At 41.7% G+C, this 27,871-nt stretch overlaps 1 protein-coding gene across 1 annotated transcript in view; it reads right to left on the reverse strand.

Moving 5' to 3' along the window:
* Nucleotides 1-27,871, reverse strand: part of Col25a1 (collagen type XXV alpha 1 chain) — a 392,115-nt gene that overhangs the window by 124,082 nt on the left and 240,162 nt on the right. The window contains exon 8 of the mRNA XM_075981333.1: nucleotides 1,408-1,467. Within this exon, the coding sequence (XP_075837448.1) occupies nucleotides 1,408-1,467 (60 nt within the window). The remainder of the gene's footprint in view (nucleotides 1-1,407; nucleotides 1,468-27,871) is intronic.

A 27,871-nucleotide genomic window follows, 5' to 3' on the forward strand; every position in this document is an offset into this window, starting at 1 on the left:
TATTATCTAATCTACATTTACCCATAAGAAACCAGGCCACCATAAATATGAAGCCGACTGGCAAGCTACCTGTCAGCAAGGAGCAAGAATTTATTGTGGGAGAGCCAAACAGATGCTATGAAAACCTAAGCAGCCCTCTTCCCCGCAGCACGGCTCTCGGAGTGCACTGTTGATTACTGTATTCAGAGCCGAACAAAGCCCTGTTGAAGGGCAATGCTCTATAGGATACATCTACCCTGATCAACGGGTGGTTGCATTTTTAGTTTGAAAATATATTTGTTCACAGAATCAAAGATAAAGCAAAATGGGCTCCGGCTCCATTGCATAGTAGGTGTATAATTTTTCAGAGACAGAGAGCTTGGGAAACATGTCTATTGCTGATTGCAATTGAAGCTATCTTGATTTAAAGAAAAGAACCAAACCAGGTGGGCTTTCTATACTATAAGTCACCAAACACAACCCTATTCTGAGATATTTACAAAGACCCCCCGCCCTCTGTGCGCCATGCATAAGAGATAAAAGCAAAGCTGCCGTGCCCAGGACAGTACTTGAACGCGGAGGAGAACGCAGACTCCAGCAGGAAGCAGCACTACCTTAATCAGCCGCCGTTTAATGAGCTGCTGATCAGCAGAGAGAAAGCCATGATTGATCTTAGGAAACACCATCTGATCAGTCAGGAGGTCAAAGGTTGAAGTTCAGAGATGAGAGAGTTGAGGAATAAGCGTCAGAAGGCCCCGAGAAAGAAATAAAGATATACACATTAGATTCATAATGACCATCAAATAAAAGGGAACTGGCACTCATGTCTGACAGACCCTCAGCCTCTCTGGAAGAAAGACAGTCCTGAAATGGAACGAGTCCTGACTTTTTATTAGAATTGAGTACCTTTAGTACCCCATCATTTGGGTGTTGGGGGGGGTGTGTTTTAGTGCATCCACTCCCAGAAGCTAGTGAACCAGAATGACCTTGTATTCTGCACCCTGAGTAAAAAGAGTCTGCGGACAGAGCACCAGTTCCAATTCCGTCAGATCTGTCAACCAGCATAATGTGGAATGAACCAGGTATGGGCACCCCAAACTTAGAATCCTTAGAATTACATGATTGGCAGGGAAAGCATCATAGAGCTTTGGAATATGTGTGAATCCAGCCACGGATATGAGACTGCCTCCTGGGCAGCCATGCTTTTGATTGTCATTGTTCTTGTTTAACTTCACTATCCTCCTCATGAATGCTCAGGAGGTTCTCTCTTAGACCAGGTCCTACCTCCCTGGTACACCTGAGGTCCCAGGTGCCTAGCTCAGTCACCTGGCAATAGGAGCAGAAGCTGGGAAAGCCCACGGACGGTTCTTGCTCACCCTTATGCTGATTGCGGTTCTGACCGAGTAAGCGTGAATATCATTCACAAACCTTGACGGTGAGGATCTGATTGCTGTGTAGGGCAGCAACTGTGGGGAAGCCTGGCAGGCCCTATGGACGTGGCACAACACCAAAACAACACGACACAAAACGTCACACAGACATTTTACCGGTAGACAAACAAAAACAAGGCGCATGCGTAAAACACCCCCTTCCCGCTGAGGTTCTGAACACACTTCGACATATATTAGACACAAAAGGCTTCCAAGTAAAACTGCCATTCCGTAAAGCATGGAACGGCCAGGCTGCTGACTCATTGTGATGGGATATGCATTCATGTGTACAGTTAGCAGCTCTTAATATTTCTGGAATCTTCTTTTTAAAGGGTTAGTGCAAACTGGAGATAACTAGACATTGCTATGACAACATTCTACCCACTGGTATTCTGTTTACAAATTAGGACATACAATACATATAGCACACATATTAATTCTTTTATCCACAACAACAGTGAACAGTTTTCTTGTCAGGTTGGAAGTATTTTTCGGAACAAACAGTTCGCCATGTAAAATAAATGTTACTACCCAACAAATCAAAATCCCTCTCTGTGCTCATGGGATGGATCTCGGGTCTCTGTCCTGGGTTCAGGAATCTTTGTGAGGTAGTAGATGGAAATCTGTCTTTTATAATGTGTATGTCACGTCAGAGTGATTTACAGTCGCACTTTACAGTAATCGTTCTGTCACGTGACTGTTCCAAAAGAATTGGACAGATCATACAACCCCTGAAGACAGAAAAGGCTCGGGATTCCTTAGACAAGGAGAGTGGGGGGTGGGGGAGGCTGCATGGGCCAAGACTGCAGCCAGTGGCATCAAGTCATCCTCACTGCGGTACCAACTGGGAAAATCTGAAAGAGAAATTTTGGCTTTGCTCCATTTCTTAAAAAAAAAAAAAACACTTGAAATTGCAGCCTTTTAGTCCCTATAGAACTATATAAACTATATATATATATATATATATATATATATATATAAACTATAGAACATGTTTACTATATAAGTTAATGACAGTCCAACAATGGATGGCCTCAGTTTCTTCTGTCTGTTCTACCCTTCTGCTTGAGGATGTGTGTGTGTTTATGTGTGTAATATATATCAGTACAATATTAATTATATATGTGTGTGTATATAGATAATATAATTGATATATCTATATTGTATATAGATAATATAATTGATATATCTATATACACACACATACACTAATAAATAGCGTTAAAAACATTGCAACTCTTTGGCATTTGCTAAATATGTATATCCATATAGCAAAGGTCAGAGATTGGGGCATATGTTTTCTTGTTTGTTTGTTTTTGATAAAAATTAGTAAAATGAGGTTTGTAGCATGAGGATGTGCTTCAGTCCTGTGGATTCAGCCTTTGGCCCTCACCGCTGAGCGCTCTGAGTTCTCAGGAAGCTAAGCAAAGGGACCCTCATCCCTTGTGCCAGATCTGCTCTGATAAGGCATGAAGTGGCTGGGCGGGTTTGAGGTGACCTGTGTCCTCTTCTTCTTCTCCCTACATGAAGCGTCGACTCTACGCAAACCCAGAAATGCCACGAGGTGGAAAACAGATGTGTACCATTTGCTTTAGTTTTTACTGTGGAATATGAGTTTAAAATGTTATTAGATGGTAATGTGCCAGGGTCTGTCCATCTGTGACTCATTAGCCCTATATTACACAGTCAGAATTTTATATGTAAACCTCATATTTATGTAAGAGAGAGAACAAAACCAGATACAAACACCAAGTCTAGGAGGGATCAGAATCTTGATTAGTGGTGATAAATCACACTGTCACTTGAAGCATGATTATCTAACACAATAATTTTAAATTAGAAACCTTTTAACAGCACACATGGTAGGCCTTTCAAACGTTCAGAAATTTCAACATATGAATAAGTCACCTCTCGTATTCATATCTGAGCAGAACCAGATTGTCGTCTGAGCATATTAGCAGCATAGTCACACAAAAGCCCTAAGTTGGGTCACCTCTTGGTTTGGGCTTCCAGGGAGAGCTAAGAGGGAAGTGGCCAGGTAGCTCTGAAATCAGAAATCTGCATTTGAAGCCCTTTATTTTGCATTGCTGGCTAAGGTATCTCAGTCACGTTAACTGTGAAGCGCTACCCGGTGGGATTAAAGCTGAAATTTAAACGACTTTCAAAATGACCTCGGAGGTTTTATCTATAGCAGATTAAAAGAAAAGCACACAGAAGGGCCCTCTTAAATTCTAGCACGAATCCTGAGACTCTGTGCTTCTCAAAATAGGGGGAAAGGGACCCTAAACGTTTAAGTTAGTTTTAATTAATAGTAAGCATATAAAAATTTTTACAGTAAGGCTTTTTTGTAAAGAACTTTCAACTAAAAAATTATGCAGTAAAATCACCCAAGTTTTTTGATGTTAAACAAATATTGTTATATTATTATTACATTGGATTAGAATGCATAAGTTTTAAGACGTGTTACCGTTTGGGGGTGATACTGCATCCCATTGTAGAGGGCTTCATCTACTTTACAGGCAGACTGTGCTTCTTATAGGATGGTACCAAAGCATTGGTGCTGAGCACCCAACTTCAGGACCTGTCTTTCTATACTAGTGACTTCTAGGCTCCCCTAGCTGTTCATGCAGATGTGCACTCTTAGGCAGGCCATTTCCCAGCATTAGTCACAGCCCTTTCAATAGTGAAACACAGACATCTCACTCTGCTTTACATCTCATACAACTTGCCTGGTACACAGATGGTTCAAGTGGGTGTGGGGGAAAAAGGTGCCTCAGAAAAACACGGTGAAAGAATCCAGAAATAAGCTGAAATGTTGGTATAATCTGAACATACTTTCACCCCTAAATATTTTGAATTCTTAAGGAACGAGATGCACACGTGTGTAATACAGGCCACCTCATGCATCCCACACTCGCACCCGAGAGTGCAGACCCTCAAGGCATCCATTACTGCATCTTCCTGACATGCAGTAGCTACCTTCCCAGTCACTGCTCAGCCAGCACCACACGAGGACCGCCAAACCCACTGTCACCCCCTAGAGAAACACACTTTGTGCACATTTACACTTATACAAATAGGTAAGTCATGAGAAAGGCTGCTGATTACTTAGTAGCCGTGAGGCCAAGATGCCATTATCATTTTAATTGTAATTGTATATTCAGTAATGACAAATATTACATCATTATATTTTAGTGAGAAACTTTGTTTTGTCAAAGATAGCCAATAAGGCACTGATAGAGACAGAAACGTCATCCTAGATGTCTACTTTCAGATTTTTAAACATTCTAGTTTGTGTTTAGGATCATGTCTTTCTATTTGTTTTATTGTTTAATACTGGAGAGCTGACAAACTGACAGCCGCACATAAGTAGCCCTTATTGATTGCATTCTAGGTAGCACTCGGTGTGCCGCATCATGGAGATTTAATGGCAAAGAGGGTCCCAAGCTCACAGCATTTAATACCTAAGAAAGTCGAAGAAAATAGGTGGGCTGGAACTGTATGGGTTGATAACTACTATGGTGGTAGACTAGGAAGACCAGAACCAGGCACTGTGACAAACTTGTCACATTTGTCATTCCAGCACATGGGATTCTGAGGCAGGAGGATCTCAAGCTGAAGTTTAAGGCTGGCCAGGTTGGGCTATTTAGCAAGACCTCACTTCAAATATAAGCAAGCAAGGAAGAAACTATTAAAAACAAGTAGATGATCAATAAAGAGGAGTAAGATTTGCACCTACACCCAGGTGACATTGGTCTAAGAGTAGAAATGAAAACAGAGACCTAAGGAAGACCTTAGGGAGACCTAGTTCAGCTGCATAAATGTTGTAGGACCAGGGCAGGGACCAACCAGTAATTTCCGGTATTGTTAAAGAACAAGAGTTCTTAAAATTTGTTCCTTTCTTAAAGAGGAGAGTGAGAATGGGGATTAGAGGGTGCTCACGTGCCTTTGCTGGAATAACAGAAAGGAGGTAGAGGTGATGCAGGGGTCAAGTGGGGGCTAGAGGCAGATGTTGCCCCAGATGTTGAGCTGACATGGATTTGCTAAACTTGAGTCATGGGATGGTCATTGGATATGTTCATGAAAGAAGAGAGAGGCTTGTGTGTCCATGTTAGGCAAGAGCAGAGGTGGGACTATTTGGGTAGAAAAGCAGAGCAGCTGGGGGGCCAGGGGACAAGAGAGGGCAATAGCAGTGAATAAGCAAAACCCAAAGATATACATATGTGGAAATGTTGGGGTGGAATCCATTACATTTAGGCCGATTTAAAAAAATGAATGAGTAAATGAATAAATAAGATAGAGCTAAGATCAGGAGTTGTGTGGCCGCATAAGTTATCTACTGGGCCTGTGGAGGACAATACAAATATGAGGAAGAGTTAAGACTTCAGGGATGAGCAGAGATGGGAGCAACCAAGAAGAGGTTTTATAATAAGTGCTTGTACATGAAGGGAGAGGCTACCTTTCTTCACAAAGATTCTATATAGGTAAATGACTCAAAATAAAAGACACATGCACTTTTATGTTGCATTCTTCCTTTGCTTTATGAATGCACATAAGTGGTCCATAATGTGAACGGGCTAAGGACAGCACATGGGGCTGTACGGATAGATATGCAGGGGAAGATAAATATTTTAACAATAAGGGATCGAGAGACCTCAAAAGCAAACCATCTTATGGAAGAAGCACCATAAAGCATTTACGTTATGAAAAATAAGAATCTCTTGAGTTTTTCCATAACATATACTACAGTGACTTTGTTTGCATGAAATACATCCAGCATTAGAAAAATAATCATTACGATGGGCACACATGTGCATAAGCTAAGATAAATATTCCTGTAAGCAGATAAAAGGACTTCTAGTTAAGGGAGGCCACATGGAGAAATGTTTCAATAGAGTGCAAAACCATGGAGGCCCAAGAATGACTTTGGTTTAACTACGATGAGGCTGAAGACATAAGACACTGCATGCAAGAAACCTGCTGTCAAATTGCTCCGCAATGGAGTAGATGGTGCAGCCTCTCCATCCCCAAAAGAAAACCAACTAGATGAAGAGAAAAGGCTAAAAGGGTTCCCCGAACGACTACACCAGTAGGAACTGGTGAGGATCATAATCTATAATTTGTGGCAAAGACTGATTTAAAGAGTATTAACTGTGCAAAGAACTAGTTTTCTACTCTCAAATATTTTCTGGTTGCTCAAAAACTAATTTTCCTTTTCACGGATAATCCAATTCTATTGTGTTTAATTATAAAACAGAGGTCCAGCAATCTCAGTAATTATGCCTTCTCTATGTGAGGGAAAAGTGTGGATTTTAAATATCAAAGAGAGAACAACGTAATCTCTACCCTGAAAAACCTCTTTAAATTGCATAGCTATTAAGATGTCAACTAGAGAGAAAATACAAAGGGTCTCTTAATGTGCAGAGGGATGGCAGGAGAGTATTCTGAAACTGGTCAGGGCAAAAGCTGTCTAAGCGATATGAGCAGAGCAAAAGACTCTACTTATATAGAATCTTTCAAGAAGGGCCAAGGTTTGCTGAAAAGTATCCCCGAAAGATGTGATACCAAGAAACCCCATAAGAACAAGCAGGATTATAGAAAAGTGGTCTTGGCCTGAGGGGGGTACAGAAGTACAGACACAGGGGTATGTCAGAGAGAGAAAAACAACAGACTTGAGGAAGAGGCACAGACATGACATCTGTATAAAACTTCATTAAAAAGTTTGCTCTAATTGAGTCAGAGTTATTCTCTCCGTAACAATTTCCAGAGTGAATCCTGCATCAGAGTTTTAAATGAAAATTAAAAAACGGCAATGGTGATAATAGTGAGAGTTCTGGCTGACACACTGCTGCGCTGACACACTGCTGCTCTGACACACTGCTGCTCTGACACACTGATGATGCTCTGACACACTGCTGCTCTGACACACTGCTGATGCTCTGACACACTGATGATGCTCTGACACACTGATGATGCTCTGACACACTGATGATGCTCTGACACACTGATGTTGCTCTGACACACTGCTGCTCTGACACACTGATGATGCTCTGACACACTGATGATGCTCTGACACACTGATGATGCTCTGACACACTGATGATGCTCTGACACACTGATGATGCTCTGACACACTGATGATGCTCTGACACACTGATGATGCTCTGACACACTGATGATGCTCTGACACACTGATGATGCTCTGACACACTGATGATGCTCTGACACACTGATGATGCTCTGACACACTGATGATGCTCTGACACACTGATGATGCTCTGACACACTGATGATGCTCTGACACACTGATGATGCTCTGACACACTGATGATGCTCTGACACACTGATGATGCTCTGACACACTGATGATGCTCTGACACACTGCTGCTCTGACACACTGATGATGCTCTGACACACTGCTGCTCTGACACACTGATGATGCTCTGACACACTGATGATGCTCTGACACACTGATGATGCTCTGACACACTGATGATGCTCTGACACACTGATGATGCTCTGACACACTGATGATGCTCTGACACACTGCTGCTCTGACACACTGCTGCTCTGACACACTGATGATGCTCTGACACACTGCTGCTCTGACACACTGATGATGCTCTGACACACTGATGATGCTCTGACACACTGATGATGCTCTGACACACTGATGATGCTCTGACACACTGATGATGCTCTGACACACTGATGATGCTCTGACACACTGCTGCTCTGACACACTGATGATGCTCTGACACACTGCTGCTCTGACACACTGATGATGCTCTGACACACTGATGATGCTCTGACACACTGATGATGCTCTGACACACTGATGATGCTCTGACACACTGATGATGCTCTGACACACTGATGATGCTCTGACACACTGATGATGCTCTGACACACTGCTGCTCTGACACACTGATGATGCTCTGACACACTGCTGCTCTGACACACTGATGGTGCTCTGACACACTGATGATGCTCTGACACACTGATGATGCTCTGACACACTGATGATGCTCTGACACACTGATGATGCTCTGACACACTGATGATGCTCTGACACACTGATGATGCTCTGACACACTGATGATGCTCTGACACACTGATGATGCTCTGACACACTGATGATGCTCTGACACACTGATGATGCTCTGACACACTGATGATGCTCTGACACACTGCTGCTCTGACACACTGATGATGCTCTGACACACTGATGCTCTGACACACTGATGCTCTGACACACTGATGATGCTCTGACACACTGATGATGCTCTGACACACTGATGATGCTCTGACACACTGATGATGCTCTGACACACTGATGATGCTCTGACACACTGATGATGCTCTGACACACTGATGATGCTCTGACACACTGATGATGCTCTGACACACTGCTGCTCTGACACACTGATGATGCTCTGACACACTGATGATGCTCTGACACACTGATGATGCTCTGACACACTGATGATGCTCTGACACACTGATGATGCTCTGACACACTGCTGCTCTGACACACTGATGATGCTCTGACACACTGCTGCTCTGACACACTGATGATGCTCTGACACACTGATGATGCTCTGACACACTGATGATGCTCTGACACACTGATGATGCTCTGACACACTGATGATGCTCTGACACACTGCTGCTCTGACACACTGCTGCTCTGACACACTGATGATGCTCTGACACACTGCTGCTCTGACACACTGATGATGCTCTGACACACTGATGATGCTCTGACACACTGCTGCTCTGACACACTGATGATGCTCTGACACACTGATGATGCTCTGACACACTGATGATGCTCTGACACACTGATGATGCTCTGACACACTGATGATGCTCTGACACACTGCTGCTCTGACACACTGATGATGCTCTGACACACTGCTGCTCTGACACACTGATGATGCTCTGACACACTGATGCTCACTGTGTGCCAGCTAAGAACACGCTCTTTGAATCCCCACAACAACCAATTGGCAGAAAAATGGCAGAGAAGTTAAGGGCTTCTGATACTAACTGTTAAGTATCAGAACCAAGATTCATGTCTTTGCATTTGGTCCGGGATACCCTTTCAACAATGAAGTTTTCCATAATTCTTTGCGGCCTCTGCATTTTCCCTCCTGCCATTTATCCATTCATTCATTCTAGAAGAATTTAATAATATTCTACCATAAGCAAGTGAAGGCTTTTGACATTGAAATTGCAGACATAAACGAGGCAGGCCTTCTCCCCGGCCTCTGCAGGGATGCGTTTCGCTATGTGTGTTTATGTTCCTCTTCCCCTGCATGTCTCCATTTTCCTCCACCCTACCTCCCCCCCCTTCCCCCCAGCTATGTTCTTTGCTGGCTCTCTGCTTACTTCCTCAATAAGGAGGCAGGGTGGTAAATAACACTTTTGTATTACCATTTGTAGAGATTAAAAAGAATACCTTCAAGGTACTTGTCAACTGACAGAGGGTGAGTGGATCTCAGTGCAGACGAAGAAGATGACAGCAAGTCAGAAAGGTGGTGACAGCCAATGAAGAAGTGGCTGTGCGACAGTCCTAGAGGGACAGTTTGGGACACCCTTACATGAGAGTCTCTTGGCTGGAAGACAGCACAGAAAACAAAAGACTATCTAGGTACACAGCTCAGCTATGATGTTGTGCCCGAGGGGCACTGAAAATGGATGAGGCTATAGTAATATTTTATTTATGTTTTAGTAAATAAAGCTTGCCTGAAGATCAGAGGGTAAAGCTAGCCACTGGAGGCCAGGTAATGGTGTCATACACCTTTAATCCCAGGATTTGGGAGACAGAGGCAGATGGGTCTCTGTGAGTGCAAGGCCACCCTGGGCTACACAAGACCAATGCAGAGATAGATTCAGATGGTGATGGCTCACACCTTTAATCCCGGTACTAGGGAGCCACATGCCTTTAATCCCAGCACGAAAGGGGAATAATAGACAGGAGGAGACAAAGGCTCAGGGTTCAGTCTGCACTTGCCCAGCCTTGATAGAGGTAAGGTTTCTCTAGTGGCTTGGCTGTTTTTCTTTTCTGATCTTCAGCTTGAACCCCAAATCTGTCTCTGGGTTTTTATTATTCGTGTTATACAAGGCCATGCCACTTTTCTAAAACAAAGTGTGGAGAACGATGACCACACACACACACACACACACACACACACACACACACACACACAGAGAGAGAGAGAGAGAGAGAGAGAGAGAGAGAGAGAGAGAGAGAGAGATCAACCAGGAATTGTGAAGTAGAATAAGTGGAAGAGGAAAGTGTAGAAATGTCAAGGAGACTGGGGTTCATTTTTCTGTCAACTCAGAGAAGCAGAGGGTCAGACTTAGAAGTCAAGTTACTACAGAAGAGTAAATAAGGTTTCTTATGGCATTTTTTAAAAATTGATATTCATACTTCAAAGTGGAGGATGATGATTTAACTGAAGATACGGGGGTGCATAGGACGAGAGCTAAGGTAGGCCACGTGGTAAGGGAGGACTTTATCGAGGTCTAGTTAGTTTAAGACTTGTCAATGGAAGTTCTCAAGACCCGTGGTGGTTACCGACTGACTCCATGGTCAAGATAACACTGAGAGCAAAAGAAGATCCATCTCCCTCTTCTGATGACATGCTGAGCTCCTATGTGGAGCTCTAGGCACTCCCCCTTCAAGTTAAGAACTTGCTCTTTCCCTGGGGTAGGTCGGCGTACTGTCAACGACAAGGGTTGTAGGATTCCTGTGTGAGTTTAGACCAGTGAGGAGAGCACTCCCTCAGAAAGCAGCATCTTTTACTAATAACACAAGAAAGGATGGAGAGAGGAGCATTAACACAGACAGCAACCGACATGGAAAATGTACTAAGCTGTTGCTCTTATTAGAAAAAGAGACAACCCTTAATCGCATTCAGTCTGGTGGAAGGAGGAAGGCTCTCAAAGGCATAATTTGAGATGAATGAAGGTAGGGATCAGGCACAGTCTTAGGGAAAAGCCTGGAAGAATCTGATAGGCTGTGAATATGGGAGGATTTAAGAATACTTAAAGGAGAATTAGTGGGCAATAATAAGTGGGTTTAAGGAAGATAACAAACACTACCAGAGTTAGGAAAATCAGATTAAAAACCAAGTCAGTATATACCCTGTAATTTCTTATCTGCAATTCCAAAATTCAAAATGGCTGAAGAGGAAATATTTTTCCTAAGCTCAGTGTTTTTCTTTTAAGTTTGTACCAGATGTGTCCAGTGACTAAACCCTTCCTCAAACAGATGTGAGGCTATTTCTGCTTGAAAGCCTTCCTAGGGTAAATACGCTCTCATCCCACTGAAGAACTCGCTGGCTGGATTACAGGGTGACAGCTCTCACCCAATATGCAATGTATGAACACTACCAACTTCCTAGCTTCTCAATACTCTAAATTCTGAAACACATTGAACTTTAAGACTTACAAGGGAGAGTGTAAACTTAGGACAAAATTGAAGACAAAAAAGGGAATTTGAACAGAATGGACGAGTATAGAACAAGGAATAAGTTTTGATTGGAGGCAATGAATTGGGATCTCGACAAAACTTGTCAATAAAGGCCAGTCTGAGAAATGCTTAGCTTAAATGCATGACATGAGTTACATATTATAATTTGTGCTAGTTTGGAACAATTTAAAAGAGATTTACCTTTTACTCTTTAGTTTTACACGTTAACTATGATTGTCCTGATTAACAGTTTCATGGAATACATCTTTTACTTAATTTCTTAAATAATATATAATCACATTTATAATTAGCAGATATGAACGGTCCATCTCTGGTGCAACACTGTTGAATGCTAAATTAGAAGCAAGCATTTAGTCTTTAAAGAAAGTACTCATCACCACAGCTGACTTTGTTTTGTTGCACTGATGCTTAGAGAAAGGTTACAAGCTCTCATAGTATCAATACTACTCTGTAATTTGAAATAATCATTCCCGAGTACAAAAATTCAAAATCTGATGTTATAGTTGAGAGGTACAAGTCAGAATATAATTTCTTTATGCAAAGAGTTGCATTCCTAAATAATGAAATCATTCCTACGATTTGAACTCTAAGTGAAAGAAGCTGTTATGCTCTACAGTAAAACCATATAGTTTAAGACTTTCAGAAGAGATTGTTCTAAATTTTGGGAAACTATGCCTAATCCTTTTCATTATATAATATGTTGTCTTTTCCCATATTTCCTCATTTACCCTACCTTCCCATTCCCTTCCCCATTTAATCCTCCTATTCTAGTTTCCTCTTTATCTCTTTATAACTTATTCTATTTCCCCTTCCTTGGAAGATCTCAGTGACCTGCCAGCAAGGTACACTGCTGCAATCATGGTACAGACGTTATGGGAGTAACCAATCACTTCTTAAAAGTGGACTTAAGGCCAACTCCATGATGTGGAATCCAACCTGATACTACTAAAGCAGCCAAGGACCTGAGACCAGATAGGAAAAGTGACTACTATTACTCTGCTAAAACAACAACAATAAAATGAATAACATTCTTCTATACCCACAGATCAGTGCACTCCTAAACAAAAAGCTGTTTGCAATTAATTCCTGCTGGGAGAAGGAAAATCAGCTTAATGGAGGATGTGCTAGATAGCTTAATGTCAAGTTGGCACAAGCTAGAGTTATCTGAAAGAAGGGAACCTCAATTGAGAAAATGCCTCTATAAGATCTAGCTATAGGCAAGCCTGTAGGACATTTTCTCAATTAGTGATTGATGTGGAAGGGCCCAGTCCATCATGTGTGGTGTTATTCCTGGACTGGTGGTCCTGGGTTCTGAAAGAAAGCAGGCTGAGCAAGCCATGGCCAGAAAGCCACTAAGCAGCACTCCTCCATGGCCTCTGCATCAGCTCCTGCCTTCAGGGTCCTTCTAGGTTCTTGCCTTGCTTGAGCTCCAGCCCTCACTGCTTCTGTTGATGAATGGTATATGCAACTGTGAGTGAAATAAACCCTTTCCTCCCTAATTGTTTTTAGTAATTGTGTTTCATCACAGCAATAGTAAATCCTAAGACAAGAGAGTCACTGGGTATATCAACCATACTCCGGGGTAGGCCACATGCTTAGGACTAGTTGACCAGCACAAAGCAAACTCCATGCTTATGTGTATATGTGTGTGTACTTTTTGTTTTCTTTTATTTATTTTTTGTCTTTTCATTCCTTCTTTTCTTTTCTTTCTTGGAGTTGAATGAGAAGTGAGATGGGGAGGATCTAATAGAAACTGGGAGAGGAAAGGGAAAAGAATATGGCCAAAATATATAGTATGAAAACATTTAAGGAAAATAAGAAATTACAAGATGATGTAATTTCTACATTTTTGTTTTCATTTCCTGGTTGCATCTGATGGTGTTATTACTCTGTGGAAGAAGTATGGGTTTTATTTACATGAAGTAATATACCACACACTGGAATGTCTATTCATTCAGCTTTTAAATTCTTTGCATTTATTTATTGTGTGTTAGGGGGCAGGAATAGTCCATGTCACAGTCAGTGTGTGGAGGTCAGAACAAATTTCAGGAGCCTAATCTCTTCTTACCACTTGGTTTCTGGGATTGTCAGGCTTGGCAGGAAGTGCCTTACACTGAGGCAAGTTGCCAGTCATTCATTCAAATTTTAAAAGTGACATTAATTTGTATATATATTTGACTTGAAATAACTATTCTGATAATGTTCTAATTTTTGCCTCAAATTCCTTTCAAATACTTTCTAACTTCAAGTATGTGAATGACAACAGTCCATACAACAAAGCCAACACTAAAGATGAAATCATCTTAGAAGTTGTTGAAAATGAGAGTCAAATAAGCTTTATGTGCATTTTTGTTAAAATCAATTCTCTATTTAAATTTACTTGATGTTTCTTTAATCAAAGGAATGCATCCATATGTGCCAGAAGCTACAGTTTTTCTTCCCATAAAATTATAAATTTTTGGTAAATGTTAAACAATTTATTTGCTTTATTTGCCAGTAAATAAAAAAAAAGAACAAAGTGAATATCAATGTTTTGCTTGAGTAAAAAAAGTTTTTTTTTTCTGATGTCTTAAGACATATTAGAAGCAGTGCCCAACTTACAAAATACAGATGGTTTTTCATGGATGTTATATTTTTCTCCAATGGGTCTCTGATTTCAGGACCTACAAGTCACTAAGTTTACATGTTAAAAGCCAGGTGGCATCTGGGATACTTAGCTAGGGTACCAGTTCTACCACCTCATCAGCTACAACCGTTATGACTCCCATATGTGCCTAAGGAAAAACAAGACACAAGATGGATGTCCGTCATGTCCTGACTGAAAGGGATGCTTGTTTTTGCATGAGGCACTGCCGAGTTTTCTCACTGGTGACATGGGATGTTAGCAATTATGGAACACGAAGGGAAAAGGAAGAATCAATCATTTTACAACTCTGGGATGAAGCTTCATAATGTCACATCCAGCTGAGGGGAAGTTTCACAAATATCAACTGTCCAGCTGCCCACATTTCTTGTTTTGTGAAACACTGGTAAAAGTTATGCTGGGAAAGGGTCCGCCCCTTCCACTCCCATCACTTTAGGGTGACCGCTGCAGCAGATATAAAGCAGTAGAAGAAAAAGGAAGTAAAAGTCCAACCAGACATGGATTTAAGGGGAAATCCTGAGAACAGAAAGATGAAAAATTTCAATCTAGAGCCAGAAAGAAATTAATGATAAAAAAATGGGTTTGACGTACAGAAACAAATATGACTGTGTGTATGATAAATGCCCAGGAATGCTGGATGTGCTGAACTCCAAGGGAAGCGAAGCAACCAGAAGACAGACTCTCAGAATCACGTCTAGTCTAGACGGAAGGACTTTCAAAACAGTGAGCGTTCACCTCCCAAGTAGGCCAACCATTCAGAACATCTCCTGCTTTTATGGACAGTAGGAGAAGCAGAAGAAGAGAAAACAAAATCCAGGTGTGGCCGCTTACATTTGTATTCCTAGCTCTTGGGGGACTGGGCCAGGAGGCTGGCCTTGAGTTCTGGGCCAGCCTGGGCTCAAGAGTGAGATCCTATTTCAATAAAACAAGCCAACAAAGGCAGATATGGAAGTATTTGGCATATTGGGGAAAATTTATATTGACCTAAGTCACAGTTAGACTTGATGATTAAAGTGAATACTTACAAAAGAAGCCCAGTTTAAATATTAAGGGATTTCCTGCTCTGTTAAGTAGATAAAAGTACATATGTGATTTGATTATAGCAGGGAGTCTGTTAAAAATTCTTTTACTGCTAAATTACAAGCCCTAAACTGAAAACAAATGAGAATTAGATTTGTAACTGGCTCAACTACCCACTAGGGTATCAGTTAATAACTGGTCACAGCTTCATGACCCCAGTCCATGCTCCAACATTTGTGTCAATGAAAGGGACCGGCCTCTCAAACAAGGAACAGGAATGATACTGTTCTTCATTTGTCTGCCTATTGCTATAGCCATCTCTAATATCTGGAAAATGGGAGCAAAGAGGAGTGGAACATTGGTTGGACTTGGGAGTTAGAATACAAAACGATCATAACAAGATGAACAGATTGGAGTGGACCAATCACAAAGAACTAAGAACAGAGAAGTACTAAAATGCAGTAGAGGAACTAGGATTTTGCAGTTTATCATGGAAATAAACATATTCAACTTCATTTGTAGGCCCCTAATGTTGTTTAAAGATCATATGTTTCTGGACTGGTACTACTTTACTCATGCCTGAATTGATGAACTTAACTTCTGGGCATTTACCTTTAAGGGGGCATATTGTTTCAAAGAGGTTCTATTGGTATAGGAACATCTATGAAGAACAACCCAAAGGGAAACAAGGTACAGTGCTGTAATAGATAGTGGAGGGCAGGCTTGAGGATATCAGAGGCATTTCAAACAAACATGGCTGTGCGGAGATCACAGAACACAGCTGCCCCTGTCAGAAGGCATGCTCAGCTTATTCCAGGTCACCGCATGCCGGAAGGCATAGCACAGAAGGGTTCCCTCCATTCTTCAACACCAGTGCTTCTAAAAAGACACCGCATTGCAATCTGATGGAAGATGACTCAGCCCAGAGGGCCAAACTAAAACCAGCTCCCTCGGCAGTCAAGAACGGCAGATGCCAATTCAAAGTGGAAGCAAGATTTGTTAAGTGAATAGCTGAATTACTTCATGATATTTAGGACTGTCTTGAATCAGTATCAACTGCTTCCTAAGACAGCGAGTTTCTTGGCCCTGGGGACATCTAAACAGAACTCAGGGATTGTAAACACCGAATTGATAGTGGTTTGCTATTGCTCAGCTGTGAAATGGGTTCGTGTAGTAATTATGAGTTTGACAGAGCAGCAAATAAATGTCTCTTACCCATGTTATCACCCACAACACTGCTCTCTAGATATATTGGCAACCAGCATGTACAGACTTTATTTTTTTGAGACAAGGTCTTGCTATGTATCATAGGCTGGCCTCGATCTTATGACCTCCTGTTTCAGCCTCCCAAGGGCTGGGATTACCAAGAACCTTTGCCCTGTCACCATTCTTTCAAAGTAGGGTGATCAAGACTTATCCCAAACCTTTACTGGCATTGACAAGTGACTTCTTAATTCTCAGAGAAGCTTCGTTGCCATTCCCATGTTAGCCTAATAGTGAGGTGAAACACATTTCACGCACACACAGCTCTGATTCTGTTTGCCATGTTTTCTTAACTTTGTTAAGAAAATTCTATATGCCTTTCTTTCAAAGAAATCAGGTTTTAATTTATTTTTATATCAATGAGAACACAGAAAACAGTCAAACAGTACCAACCTAAATTAGCTCTTCCTTTTAATATTTGTCTGTACAGCTGTAAGGGACAATTCCAAACAACTTATGAACTTGTTTTTTATTAGTGCCCCCAAAGGGCAGTCTTGTTAGGAATGTTTATAACGGGAGATGTTTCCATTAATCCAACTATACAACCAGAACAGCAAAACTCCAGAAAACATGTACAATGCATGAAAGCATGACTTTGTCAAGGCATATACTGACTGGCATTGCTAGAGAAATTATTTGGCTCCAATAAACAGGCTTATGCAACTAATTCTATATTATTGTTCTAAATATCCATAAACATCAGCTGTGACCAACACAGACATTTAAGCTGGATCATCCAAAGCAATAAACTAACATATTGTTAAACAAAAATCCTCTTCTATAGGAGCTGAAATTTAGGACCATTTCTCCCAGTTCTTGCATGCTTGCTCTGCAATGCCTATGATTATTCTGATTTTAAACATTCTAAGGACTAAAATTTATCATGTTAATGTTATTTGCCCATTATTTACTACCAGTCTATTCTAAACATGGCCTGAGATTGTTTTTTAAATTCTGCTGTACTGTAACTTACATTTTAAACCAAAATAAAAAATAAAAAATCTTAAAAATAGAGTAAATTACTAGGAATCTAGAAACAAAATTAGTGAGTTGAAGTAGCAATATTTTTTTAACCTTTTTAATGAACAGATTAGGCTTTCTAATAAAGCAAACTCTAAGATATAATAGTCTGATAGCAGTGTGAGACATCTCTGGGATTTTAAAGCAAATGCTATGTAAATTGTTTTAAAGGCAATGACGCAGCACCTTTTCTTCAAAAACATGTGACTCAGCGTCAGTTATCTTGTGACTGTTGTGGTGCGTGCTGTCATCATACCTCATAATGTCAGAAGCAAACTAATCATAATAGCCACTATTTCAAGCTCCACTGCCGGCAGAAGCGTGCATTTTTAAAAGCAGGTGTCTGTGACACAGTGTGCCTGCCCCACGTGAAGCACATGGACTCCCTTTGGCTTCTGCAACTCATAGTACGGAAGGAACTACATGGACCTGCTGGAGCTAGACTTTTCCATTTCCCAAGGAAAAAAACCCAAAGGATTGAAATGTTAGCTATTAGTTTGGTTGGACCAAATATAATAATCTGTTATCAGAATGTAGTCCCCAGGTCCCCAGTCTGTAGCTTCTAATCTTCCCCCCAAGACTTACTGCCTCAAAACAGAGAGAGAAGCGTGCATAAAAAAGTGTAAAGTTTCCAGTAACAAGGACAAATAAAGACATTCAATTCCTTTCCTCCAGCACAGGCTGCACAGAAACACTATGTAAGTTGTGACAGTTTCTCAAAGTACAACCCAGTGGGCGCATGACATTTTATTTGCCACATTCTAAACATCTTGAGTTGTTATAGCAGTTACCATATAAAATTCTGGGTAGACAGTGTGACTTCAACTCTGCCCTCTTCCCTGACACATTTTATTAGAGCTGCGTGGCTCCAACATGGAAGTAATACCTCGGGCCAGGGTAGAGTTACAGCATTAGCAGTCACCATGGTACCGGGGATATGACAAGCTGTCTCCGTTTCTGCTTTGTTTGACTTTTCTGCTTCAAAGTGTAAAATGGAGAGCGAAGTTGTAAATCGCTACATGAACTTTCGGCATAAATCCAAGGTATTCACCAGATCTCCAGATAGTCATTCTTCCCACGACTCCTTCAAATTAATATCCTTCTGCAAGGGCACTGAGTAATTACGAATGACTACTCAACAAGATGGCAAGACTAGAGAGGAAGTTTGCACTGAGTCGAAAAAGAAGAAAAGAAGAATGGCCCCATAATGTGGCGCTCCGGGCTTTTCCAACGTTGACAGTCCTTCAGCCATTTCACTGCGTCAGTATGGAACCTGTGTGTTTATCTACATATGAAAATACAACGGGCATGCACACTAGGGTGAACCTTCCATTATAAACAATCCCTGTCTACTTGGCAGAGAAAGAATGGAAAGTAAAATGGGGCCAGTGAGATGGGTCACTGGATGAGGGTGGCTACGGACCACCAGGTTTGAATCCCAGAGGAGGAAGAAGAATTCCAATCTCTGCAAGCTGTCCTCTGCCCTCTACATGTGGACTATCACAAGATAAATAAGGATAAAAAAGTTAAAATGTTTTTTAATATTTGCTTTCATCATCAAAATTAAAGTGATTGTCAAAACGGACTATAATTTTTGAAGCAATAAGGACATAAGAGACACATGGTCAGGGGTCTCTGCCGTGTGATGAACACCAGCCACGCTAAAGAGAACACAACCAGAAATGCTTGACAGCTAGCTACACTACCAGCTCACAACTTTCTCAAGGGTTTTCTTCAAAAATAACAGGAGGGTCAAAACAACTTGAAGGCAGGACAGAATCATGTCTGAAAAATTACCCAGTACTATGGTAATATATGCTAACCGCAAGGGGTAAGCCAAAGCTTCTTCAATAACAGGAAGATTTTATTCTTTAAAGACTATTTGTATGCTGGCATATCAGACTTTTCTGATTTCCACAACTGTTGAGGAATAAGGTGTGGGAAAGAACTGGCTGTCTGAATTATGGCTGCAACTTTTCTCTAACATTCGAAGCAAGAGAAAGATTTGTGTCACACCTTAATGGATGTCAGTGAACTCCATTTGAAAGTCAGTGCCTCTCTTGGACATGATTGTTGGGAATGTTGACCGTGCAACGGGAAGTTGCCAATGGTTTTCCCAGAAGATGGGTGAGAAAAAACTATGTGTTGAAGTATTAAAGGTTAATTACATTCTCTCTAGTCCTCAGATGCCACACTGAGTAGAAGAGGCTATTTTTAAAACTAGTTAAGGCTGATGTATCAAGTAACTGAAAAGAATTAATAAATAGCATTAGCCATTCACCAATCTTTATAGGAATTAGAGTATAGATAAGGCTAACTTCATATATGTATGGTCTTAGCGTGGGTGTATGTGAGTAACAGTTGTGGACAATTGTTTCACATACACATCGTAGACAAGTGCAATTAGAAGCAGCGAGCTTCACGTGTGTACACAAAATATATGTATGGTCAGACCATTTTCTGTTCACACACACACACAATGGTAAACGGTACACTGCCACGGTCAATACTGGCCTGTGATAAGGGTGAGTGTTTGATTATTCCTAATACGAGAAGCAACTTGGACAACTTTCAAAAGACAAACACAGCCAATGAGATCTCTCCCTTAGAATGAAGGCAGGTTTCCAGAAGTTTCCCTGGCTACTCTGGTTAGCCACAGCTCCCTCAGTCATGCCCTTCACTCCTTACTTCCTACTTCACCATGGCAAGAATGCCCCCTGGACAATCCCGGAAATCTCACAAGCTGATGGCCCCCATTCAAGGATGCTGGGTGACGTCAAGGTTCTGGCGAGGTAGCTCAACATTGGGCCATAATTAAAAGAGCATAGATAAACAGATTAAGCTAGCTTCTAAAAATAATAAGCCTGGCCAAAGGCCCAAAGAATAAAAATGTATTAGGCAAAACTGAATGCATTTCTTCTTAATTAAAAACTGGATGATATCCCCTTCCCTCCATCGCGAGTGGACAGAGATTGATCAACCAGGCTGCCTGTTCTTTTGAAGTGGGGTGGAGGGCAGAATCACTGCCGTTGCACTTCAGGCTTTTTTCTTTCCTCTGTTCCACACCATGTCCCCATGGCTTCTGGCTGGAACAGCACCATCACTGTGGATGTCGAGTCCCCCTCTTCTTGCTTCCTTTCTATAATTCCCCTAGTTAAATTCTTATTCTAACAAAGTCTTGTGTGCCTGAAGTTGAATCACTTTCCTGGAAAGTGATTCATTTCATTAGGCTTTCGACACTTTGGATGCTATTATATTACAGCTTGTTGACTTGGTTTCTGAGACAGGGTCTCGCTCTTTGGCCCAGGCTGGCCTCAAACTCACAGTCTTCTCACCTCGGCCTCCTCAGATGTGGAGCAGAGACCAGTGCTATCACATCCTGCTTCAGTTTGCAGGGTTTTGAGGGCACCTTTCCATGCCTGACTTTTAGCAACAGATTCGTGCAATGTCCACAAGTCCATAAAGAATGAGAAAAACGCCCAGAAGCTTTCTTGGTATATGAGGTGGAAGAAACAGCATTCTAATGGTAGCAACAACACTTTCTATTTATAGCATTTGATTAGTAGCATTTGTGCTAACAAAACAAAACACAGTGAACCTAGCGAGGGTGAGGGTTTCCCCAATTCAGGCAGCGGAGCTGAACAGCCTTGTCAAGGCTGGAGAGCCTCGTCTCCTCACTCGCTCTAGCCCCCACACAACTGCATTTGAAGTAAGATCACGCAACTGACATCCCTCCTTACAAAGCCTGTCTTGTTTGCCACTCGTGATTTACAGACTGTGTCTGCTACAAGGGCTGCTGGACACATTAGTGCAGGCACGCGTATGCAAGGATGCGGCTGTCTGGCACTAAATGACTTTCCAGAGGTCCATCTCAGCCAGACCTACAGGAACCCCTCTTCTCCCCTCTGCAAACAGCATTTGCTGGTGCATAAAGCCATCATTTGACCCATCCTGAAAGGAAGAATCCAGAACACGACCCACCCTCTGAGCCACATCTGTAAACAGAAACAGAAAGTTTCTGTTTCATACTTTCTTCTCTATTTGCTTGATTTGCTTCCAACGCTTCCAGTTCCAACCTAATTCTGTACTCGGGTTCGATGGTAAAAGAATGGTAGCAATCATATTAGAATAAATTGTTTGCATTTTCTGTCTGTAATATGGCCGTTTTCACTGATATTACTGTTTATAATTTGCACTTCATATTTTGTCCGTTTCCAACACAAGTTTAATACATTAACTAACAGCCACTTTCTCTTTCTAATATCAAAGTTACCAACTCCAAATGTATTCCCCCCACCTTTTATTACATTCTTCGGCTGTAGGCACTAATATAAGTGTTGATATTAATGTAGACATTAACTTCAATTTGTATGAGTTAGCAAAGCTAGGAATTTTACATTGGAATTCAAGTGGAAATTAACTTGCTTAATAAAATCTTCTAGAGAGTCCTGTGGTTCAGAGGTGATCATTATATATCCTTCACTGAGGTAGTCCTTAAATTATTTAACCTGTGTTTCACATGAAGTAGCATTTGTAAGAATTCTAGCGAATGAAGTCTAAATGGGATAATATTAGCTATTCATACATATACTCTTTTATCTAAAATCCTTCTCCATAGTCTGTTGTAAGAGTGCGAGGTACTCATGTCAGTCTGAAATCATCCAAAGGTTTGACACAAGCAGAGGTAAGGAGACCCCTCGGAGTGACATAAGCAGTGAATGGACTCTTTGGACAACGAACCCTGTCAAACAACGGTGACAGAAAGGCCACTGCACAAAGGACATCCAGTGGCTATTCAAACTGCCTGGCAGCAGCATTCGGAAGCCTCTGCCAGAGGACGTGCTAGGGTTGGACTTTGGTTTCATTTTCTCTCCCCGTGGGCAATAGTAGAGCTTCCCATGAAGGCCTCACAGCCCACTGCTGTGCTGTTCTGCTAATGTGGGGATTTTGTGGAGTGTTATTCTCTGCCTTCAGAACGTTGTAAACAAAATTTGCTTGTTAGGATTTGATGTGGGACGCTTGATTACTTGATGTATTTTGTAGGGACAGAAAAATACATAGATCTATCACATTAAAAAGGGACCAGAATTTATGTATGTGCACACACATTTGTATGTGTGTATGTATGCATGCAGCTGTGTGGGTGGGTATGTGCCCATGGGCACACATGTGGAGGCTAGAGGACATTGTTGGAGCTCTTCCTCTGTAAGGGCCCACCATTTATTGTTGGAGACAGTCTCTCACTGAACCAGAAGTTCATGATTTCAGCTGGCCTTGAAGGCCAAAGAGATCCCTAACTCTGCCTGTCTCCACCCCCTGGTACTCGGGGTCACAGGTCCACATAGTCATGCTTGCTTTTCTATGGGTACTGGGGATTCAAACTCATGTCCTCTTGCTTGGACAGCAAGTACTCTTATCCACTGAGCCACCTCATAAGACATTAAGGACCAGGATTTAAAGTGATACAGAATAGATAATAATCACTTAAGTCTTTAATACCTACTTTTATTTATATTTGATGAGTCTAGTAATTTATCCAATAACCCTGGGACATAATTTATAAGACTGAATTCCAAGGACTATCCCTGTCTGTACAATGAACCCTGCCACCTGCAGAAATAATTATTGTTAAACGTGTCTATATTAGGACAAAATGACAAACATTCCAGGGCTTAATTCATTATACCACTCTTAGAGGTCTGATATAGGGTACAAAACACTTAAAATACCTTTGATTAGAAAATAAAAAGTTACAAATGATAATGAACTTGTGGTTTCCATACCAACTTCGGCTAAATCTGGAGAGCATTAAAATAATTTTTGCCCAATTTTTTCCTTTTCATTATATTCTGCTCATTTCCTTGCATGGGTGGTACGTGTGGGACCCAATAAGTCGTGTGCTCATTAAGGCTAGAGAAAAAGGCAAGGGTTAAAGAAATAAGAAATCAAGTTAATATCCAAGGCTAAATATTTTAGCAGAGCCAAAGAATCTGTTTAATCACCCCAGTCAATAAAGGTTAAGATAATAAAATAAACTTCTAAATGCTTTCCTTTGCAAGAGCTTAATCTGTCTTTCTGAAGAGTTTTTAAAGATGCTATCAGTTTTGCCGAGGCTCAGATGGGATGAAAATTTACTCTGAATACACTGAGACAAGAGATGAATTTTATGAAAATACTTAAGCCGAGCTCCTGGGTGGCTTACTGAAAATTTGAAAGCTTAAGACTCATTTAAAAGCAGCTGTTGGCTGATCATGTTGAGGCCAATAACCACTAAATCTCTCTCATTTATCGGGCTCTGTCATACTTGGCAAGCTAGTTGTAGCCAGCTGACTAGATTAATATATAGTCAAAAGATAGCCGCACGCTATTTGTTAATTTTATTGCCTAACTTTGGTTAATAAAGCTGTTCCCTTTGCTGGCGAATATGCTCTCTTAATTTAAAAGACTCAAATATTGAAACCGCTTTGCCTATTTTTAAAGAGAAAGAGAAAGAAATACACATGACTATCATAAAAACCTTGGGTATCATAATTCCTGTTGCCGTGGTTCATAATGAGAGCTGCAGGCCTTAGGAATAGAGGGGGAGAAAGTACACTTTCCTGATGAGGAGAGATCATGGCAGCAGTCGTGGGTACAGATAAGGATGATGTAATGCCTAGAAGAGTCTTGTGCCCTCTCTCTGCAACAATGGAATCCCCTTACTGGTCAGGAAATGTCATTCCATGTTTGGTAGGAAGGGGGCTCAGAATAAGAGTCAAATCAGTTCACAGTTCATGAGCGGCTTCAGGGAAAGGTCAAAGCAGTCTCCTCTCATCTGGCTACCCTGAAGGAGAAGAAATCCTACCAGTGCAAATCATCCCCAGGGAGCAGTGGGTATGCACACTTCACATGGAAGCACTGAGGAAAACCTAAGAGTGGTACCACATGAGGGTGACTGGAGATTGGGGGTGCAATCCTGTGGTAGAGCACTCGCTTGGCTTGTGTGGGGCCCTGGGTTATACCCCTAGAGCCAAGGGCAGGGCAGGGGGGCAGAGACAATAACAGGAGGGTAGGTGTCAATGATGTAATCCCACATTCTGTGGAAGCTGGGTTATATTGCTCTAGTCCTCTACACTGAGTTCATACAGGCTCCTGTACACGTGACATCAGGGTCTTGAAACTCACTCTATTACTGTGACAAATTTCCATTCGTTTATTTTCTTGGTGACAGCAAATATATTCTATCTAATATAATTGCAAAGAGAAAACAACCATTTATTTGTATTTGTGTATTTGTTTTGCATCTTCTTCATGGACCTTGGGAGCCCACATATTAAAATGATTCTCACAGCAGGGGTGGGGAGGTGGGTGCAGAATGGCATGGTGGAAAGGGCAGGGATGCCCCACTGAGTTTGGGTCCAAGTACTGTCTTTTGGTAGATTTGCAAGAAAGAACTGGACATTCCAACTACCTTTCTAACTCTACTCATCAGAAAAACAAACAAACAAACAAAACAACTCAAAACCTATGGTCATCTTCATATTGTTGCTAAAATCAGAGAACTGCCCCTCAGCACAAGTTCACATCCTGGTTCTGCTGCTGACTGGTATCTGGGACAAAGCCTTTGTTTTCTAAGTCTTGGTTTTTCTCTTGAAGTAGGAATGGTACAAGTATCTAGTCATAGGACTGATAGTTGGTTTTATGACCCCTGTGTTTTGATAGAGGCGGCGTCTGTTTACTTAGCACAGCCCAGACCCAGATAAGGACCTCTCTGACTCTGTAGAACTACTTTGATGATGACAACACAGCCAGGTTCCTTTGCCCACAGGACATATGGAATAATAACCAGCCATGACAAGAACTTAAAACAGATTTTTTTCATACATTATTTTATTAATCCATGTCCCTGTCAGAGCAAGAGGGATTGGTTCATTTAGAATTTGATCTGTCAAACTTGGCCCTTGCCTAAGTCTGAGTAGTTTAATTCTACCATCCTCTCCCTCCTGGTTGTCTTCTCTACTGAACTGCCTAAAGTGTAAAGATGATGGGTACAACATACCCAGTGTGCGAGTTACTTCTTATATTGATGTAACCAAACACCTGAGCAACAAACAGCTTAGGGTAGAAAGGACTCTCAGTCGAGGGGATTCAGCTCAATATGACTGGGAAGGCAAGGAGGCAGGAGTGTGAGGTGGCCGGCTATATTGTGTCCACAGTCAGGAAGCATAGAGAGGTGACTACTGGTGTTTATCTGGCCTCCTCCCCCTACCCGCCTCCTCCCCCTATCCGCCTTATTCAGTCTGGGCTCTCAGCCCATGGGATAGTGACAGCCACATCTAGGGTGAGACTTCCTTCTATGGAATTCATGGATTCCCAGTTTCATGGATTCCCACCATTGTGTCTCCGGAGCAATTTTACCTCCAACCAAGTTGAAAATAAACATCGTAACTAGAAAGACCCTCTGCAGTGTTAAAATGAGGCGATCAACAATCATCATTGTGTTGCTGGTGTGCTGCTGGAGAGACACTTAACATAAGACACTTTGTGTCTTATATTGGCATTTATATTGGTTTAATAAAATGCTGATTGGCCAGTAGCCAGGCAGGAAGTATAGGCAGGACGACCAGACTAAGGATGATGAAAAAAAGGGTGGAGTGAGGAGTCTCCAGTTAGATGCAAAGGGAGCAGGAGATGAATGTGCCATGCTAACCAAGGTACTGCCTGGTGACAGAGCATAAATAAGGAGTATGGGCTAACTTAAAATGTAAGAGCTAGTTAGTAAGAAGTCTGAGTTATCCACTGAGCATTTATAATTAATATAAACCTCTGTGTGATAATTTGGGAGGCGGCTGCCAGGTATTTGGGAACTGGTGGGCAGAACGTCTGCTTACATTCTACTATTCCTAGTTCAGTTTCCAAGCCTTTCTATTCCCCCATAGGCCCCTTACAGCAGGTCGCCCAAGACAGCAAAGCCACAGTTCTGTTTTGTGCTACAGAGTCGTGAGGATGGATGAAGAACAATTAAGCCATTGCCTGCCAACTGACAGCAAGAGAAAGACCCAACTTGTCCCAGTAGCCTAGAGCCCTAACTTAAGATCATAATGTGTACAAATTGATTGAGGACCGACAGCATCTGCTAGCTCTCTCCTTGTTGGTAAGGAGAAATGTGTGAGCTCCGTGATTATCAAACAAAATCAGTTGGCATCGATGGCTGTTATAGGATACCTAAAATCATAAGCTTGGATTTGGCCAATGCCAAAGAGCCTACCTTTAAATCATATACCACTAATAGGATTCAAAAGCAGCCTGTTTCCTCCCACTTACACTGCAACATTTGCAATTGGTGTTCATTTCTACTGCTTCACAAAAAGCAGTCCCTTTTTGACTGTGAATTCAAAACAGCAACCCCAGAAGCTTTATACAGCTGCTATCGTAGTTTCTGTTCACTGGAAAACGGTTTTGGCCTTTTTGCCTTTACTGTTTTAATATGGTTCTGCCCTCGGTGGGTGTTGACACACTGCAGTGCCCGGGCTCTCCCTTTGAGAACTCTGGAGCTCGTTCTCATCCCATCCCTTCAATATGGCTGTTTCTAAGATGACCCCAGAGACGTCTTCCTTTTACTTTTTTTTTTTGGTTTTTCGAGACAGGGTTTCTCTGTGGCTTTGGAGCCTGTCCTGGAACTAGCTCTGTAGACCAGGCTGGTCTCGAACTCACAGAGATCCTCCTGCCTCTGCCTCCAGAGTGCTGGGATTAAAGGTGTGCGCCACCATCGCCCGGTTTCCTTTTACTTTTTCACAATCAAATTTTCTTATTCCATGACCTCACTCCCTGCCAGGACGGCTCACTCAATGGTCTAGCTGTTCTCTCCAGCCACGGCCCCACCTCACAGGTCTAGTCGCATGTTCTCTTAGCTGTATTGTTCCAGTGAACTTTGTCACCAATTCACAGATTCCACATAACTGAAGCTTAACCCGCACTTAAAGTTACTAAGTACCAAATCAGAAAGCTCAGCCTTTTTTTCCCCAGCTCTTA

Source organism: Microtus pennsylvanicus, chromosome 7 (genome assembly GCF_037038515.1).
Source record: "Microtus pennsylvanicus isolate mMicPen1 chromosome 7, mMicPen1.hap1, whole genome shotgun sequence".
In the NCBI taxonomy this organism is placed as follows: Eukaryota; Metazoa; Chordata; class Mammalia; order Rodentia; family Cricetidae; genus Microtus; species Microtus pennsylvanicus.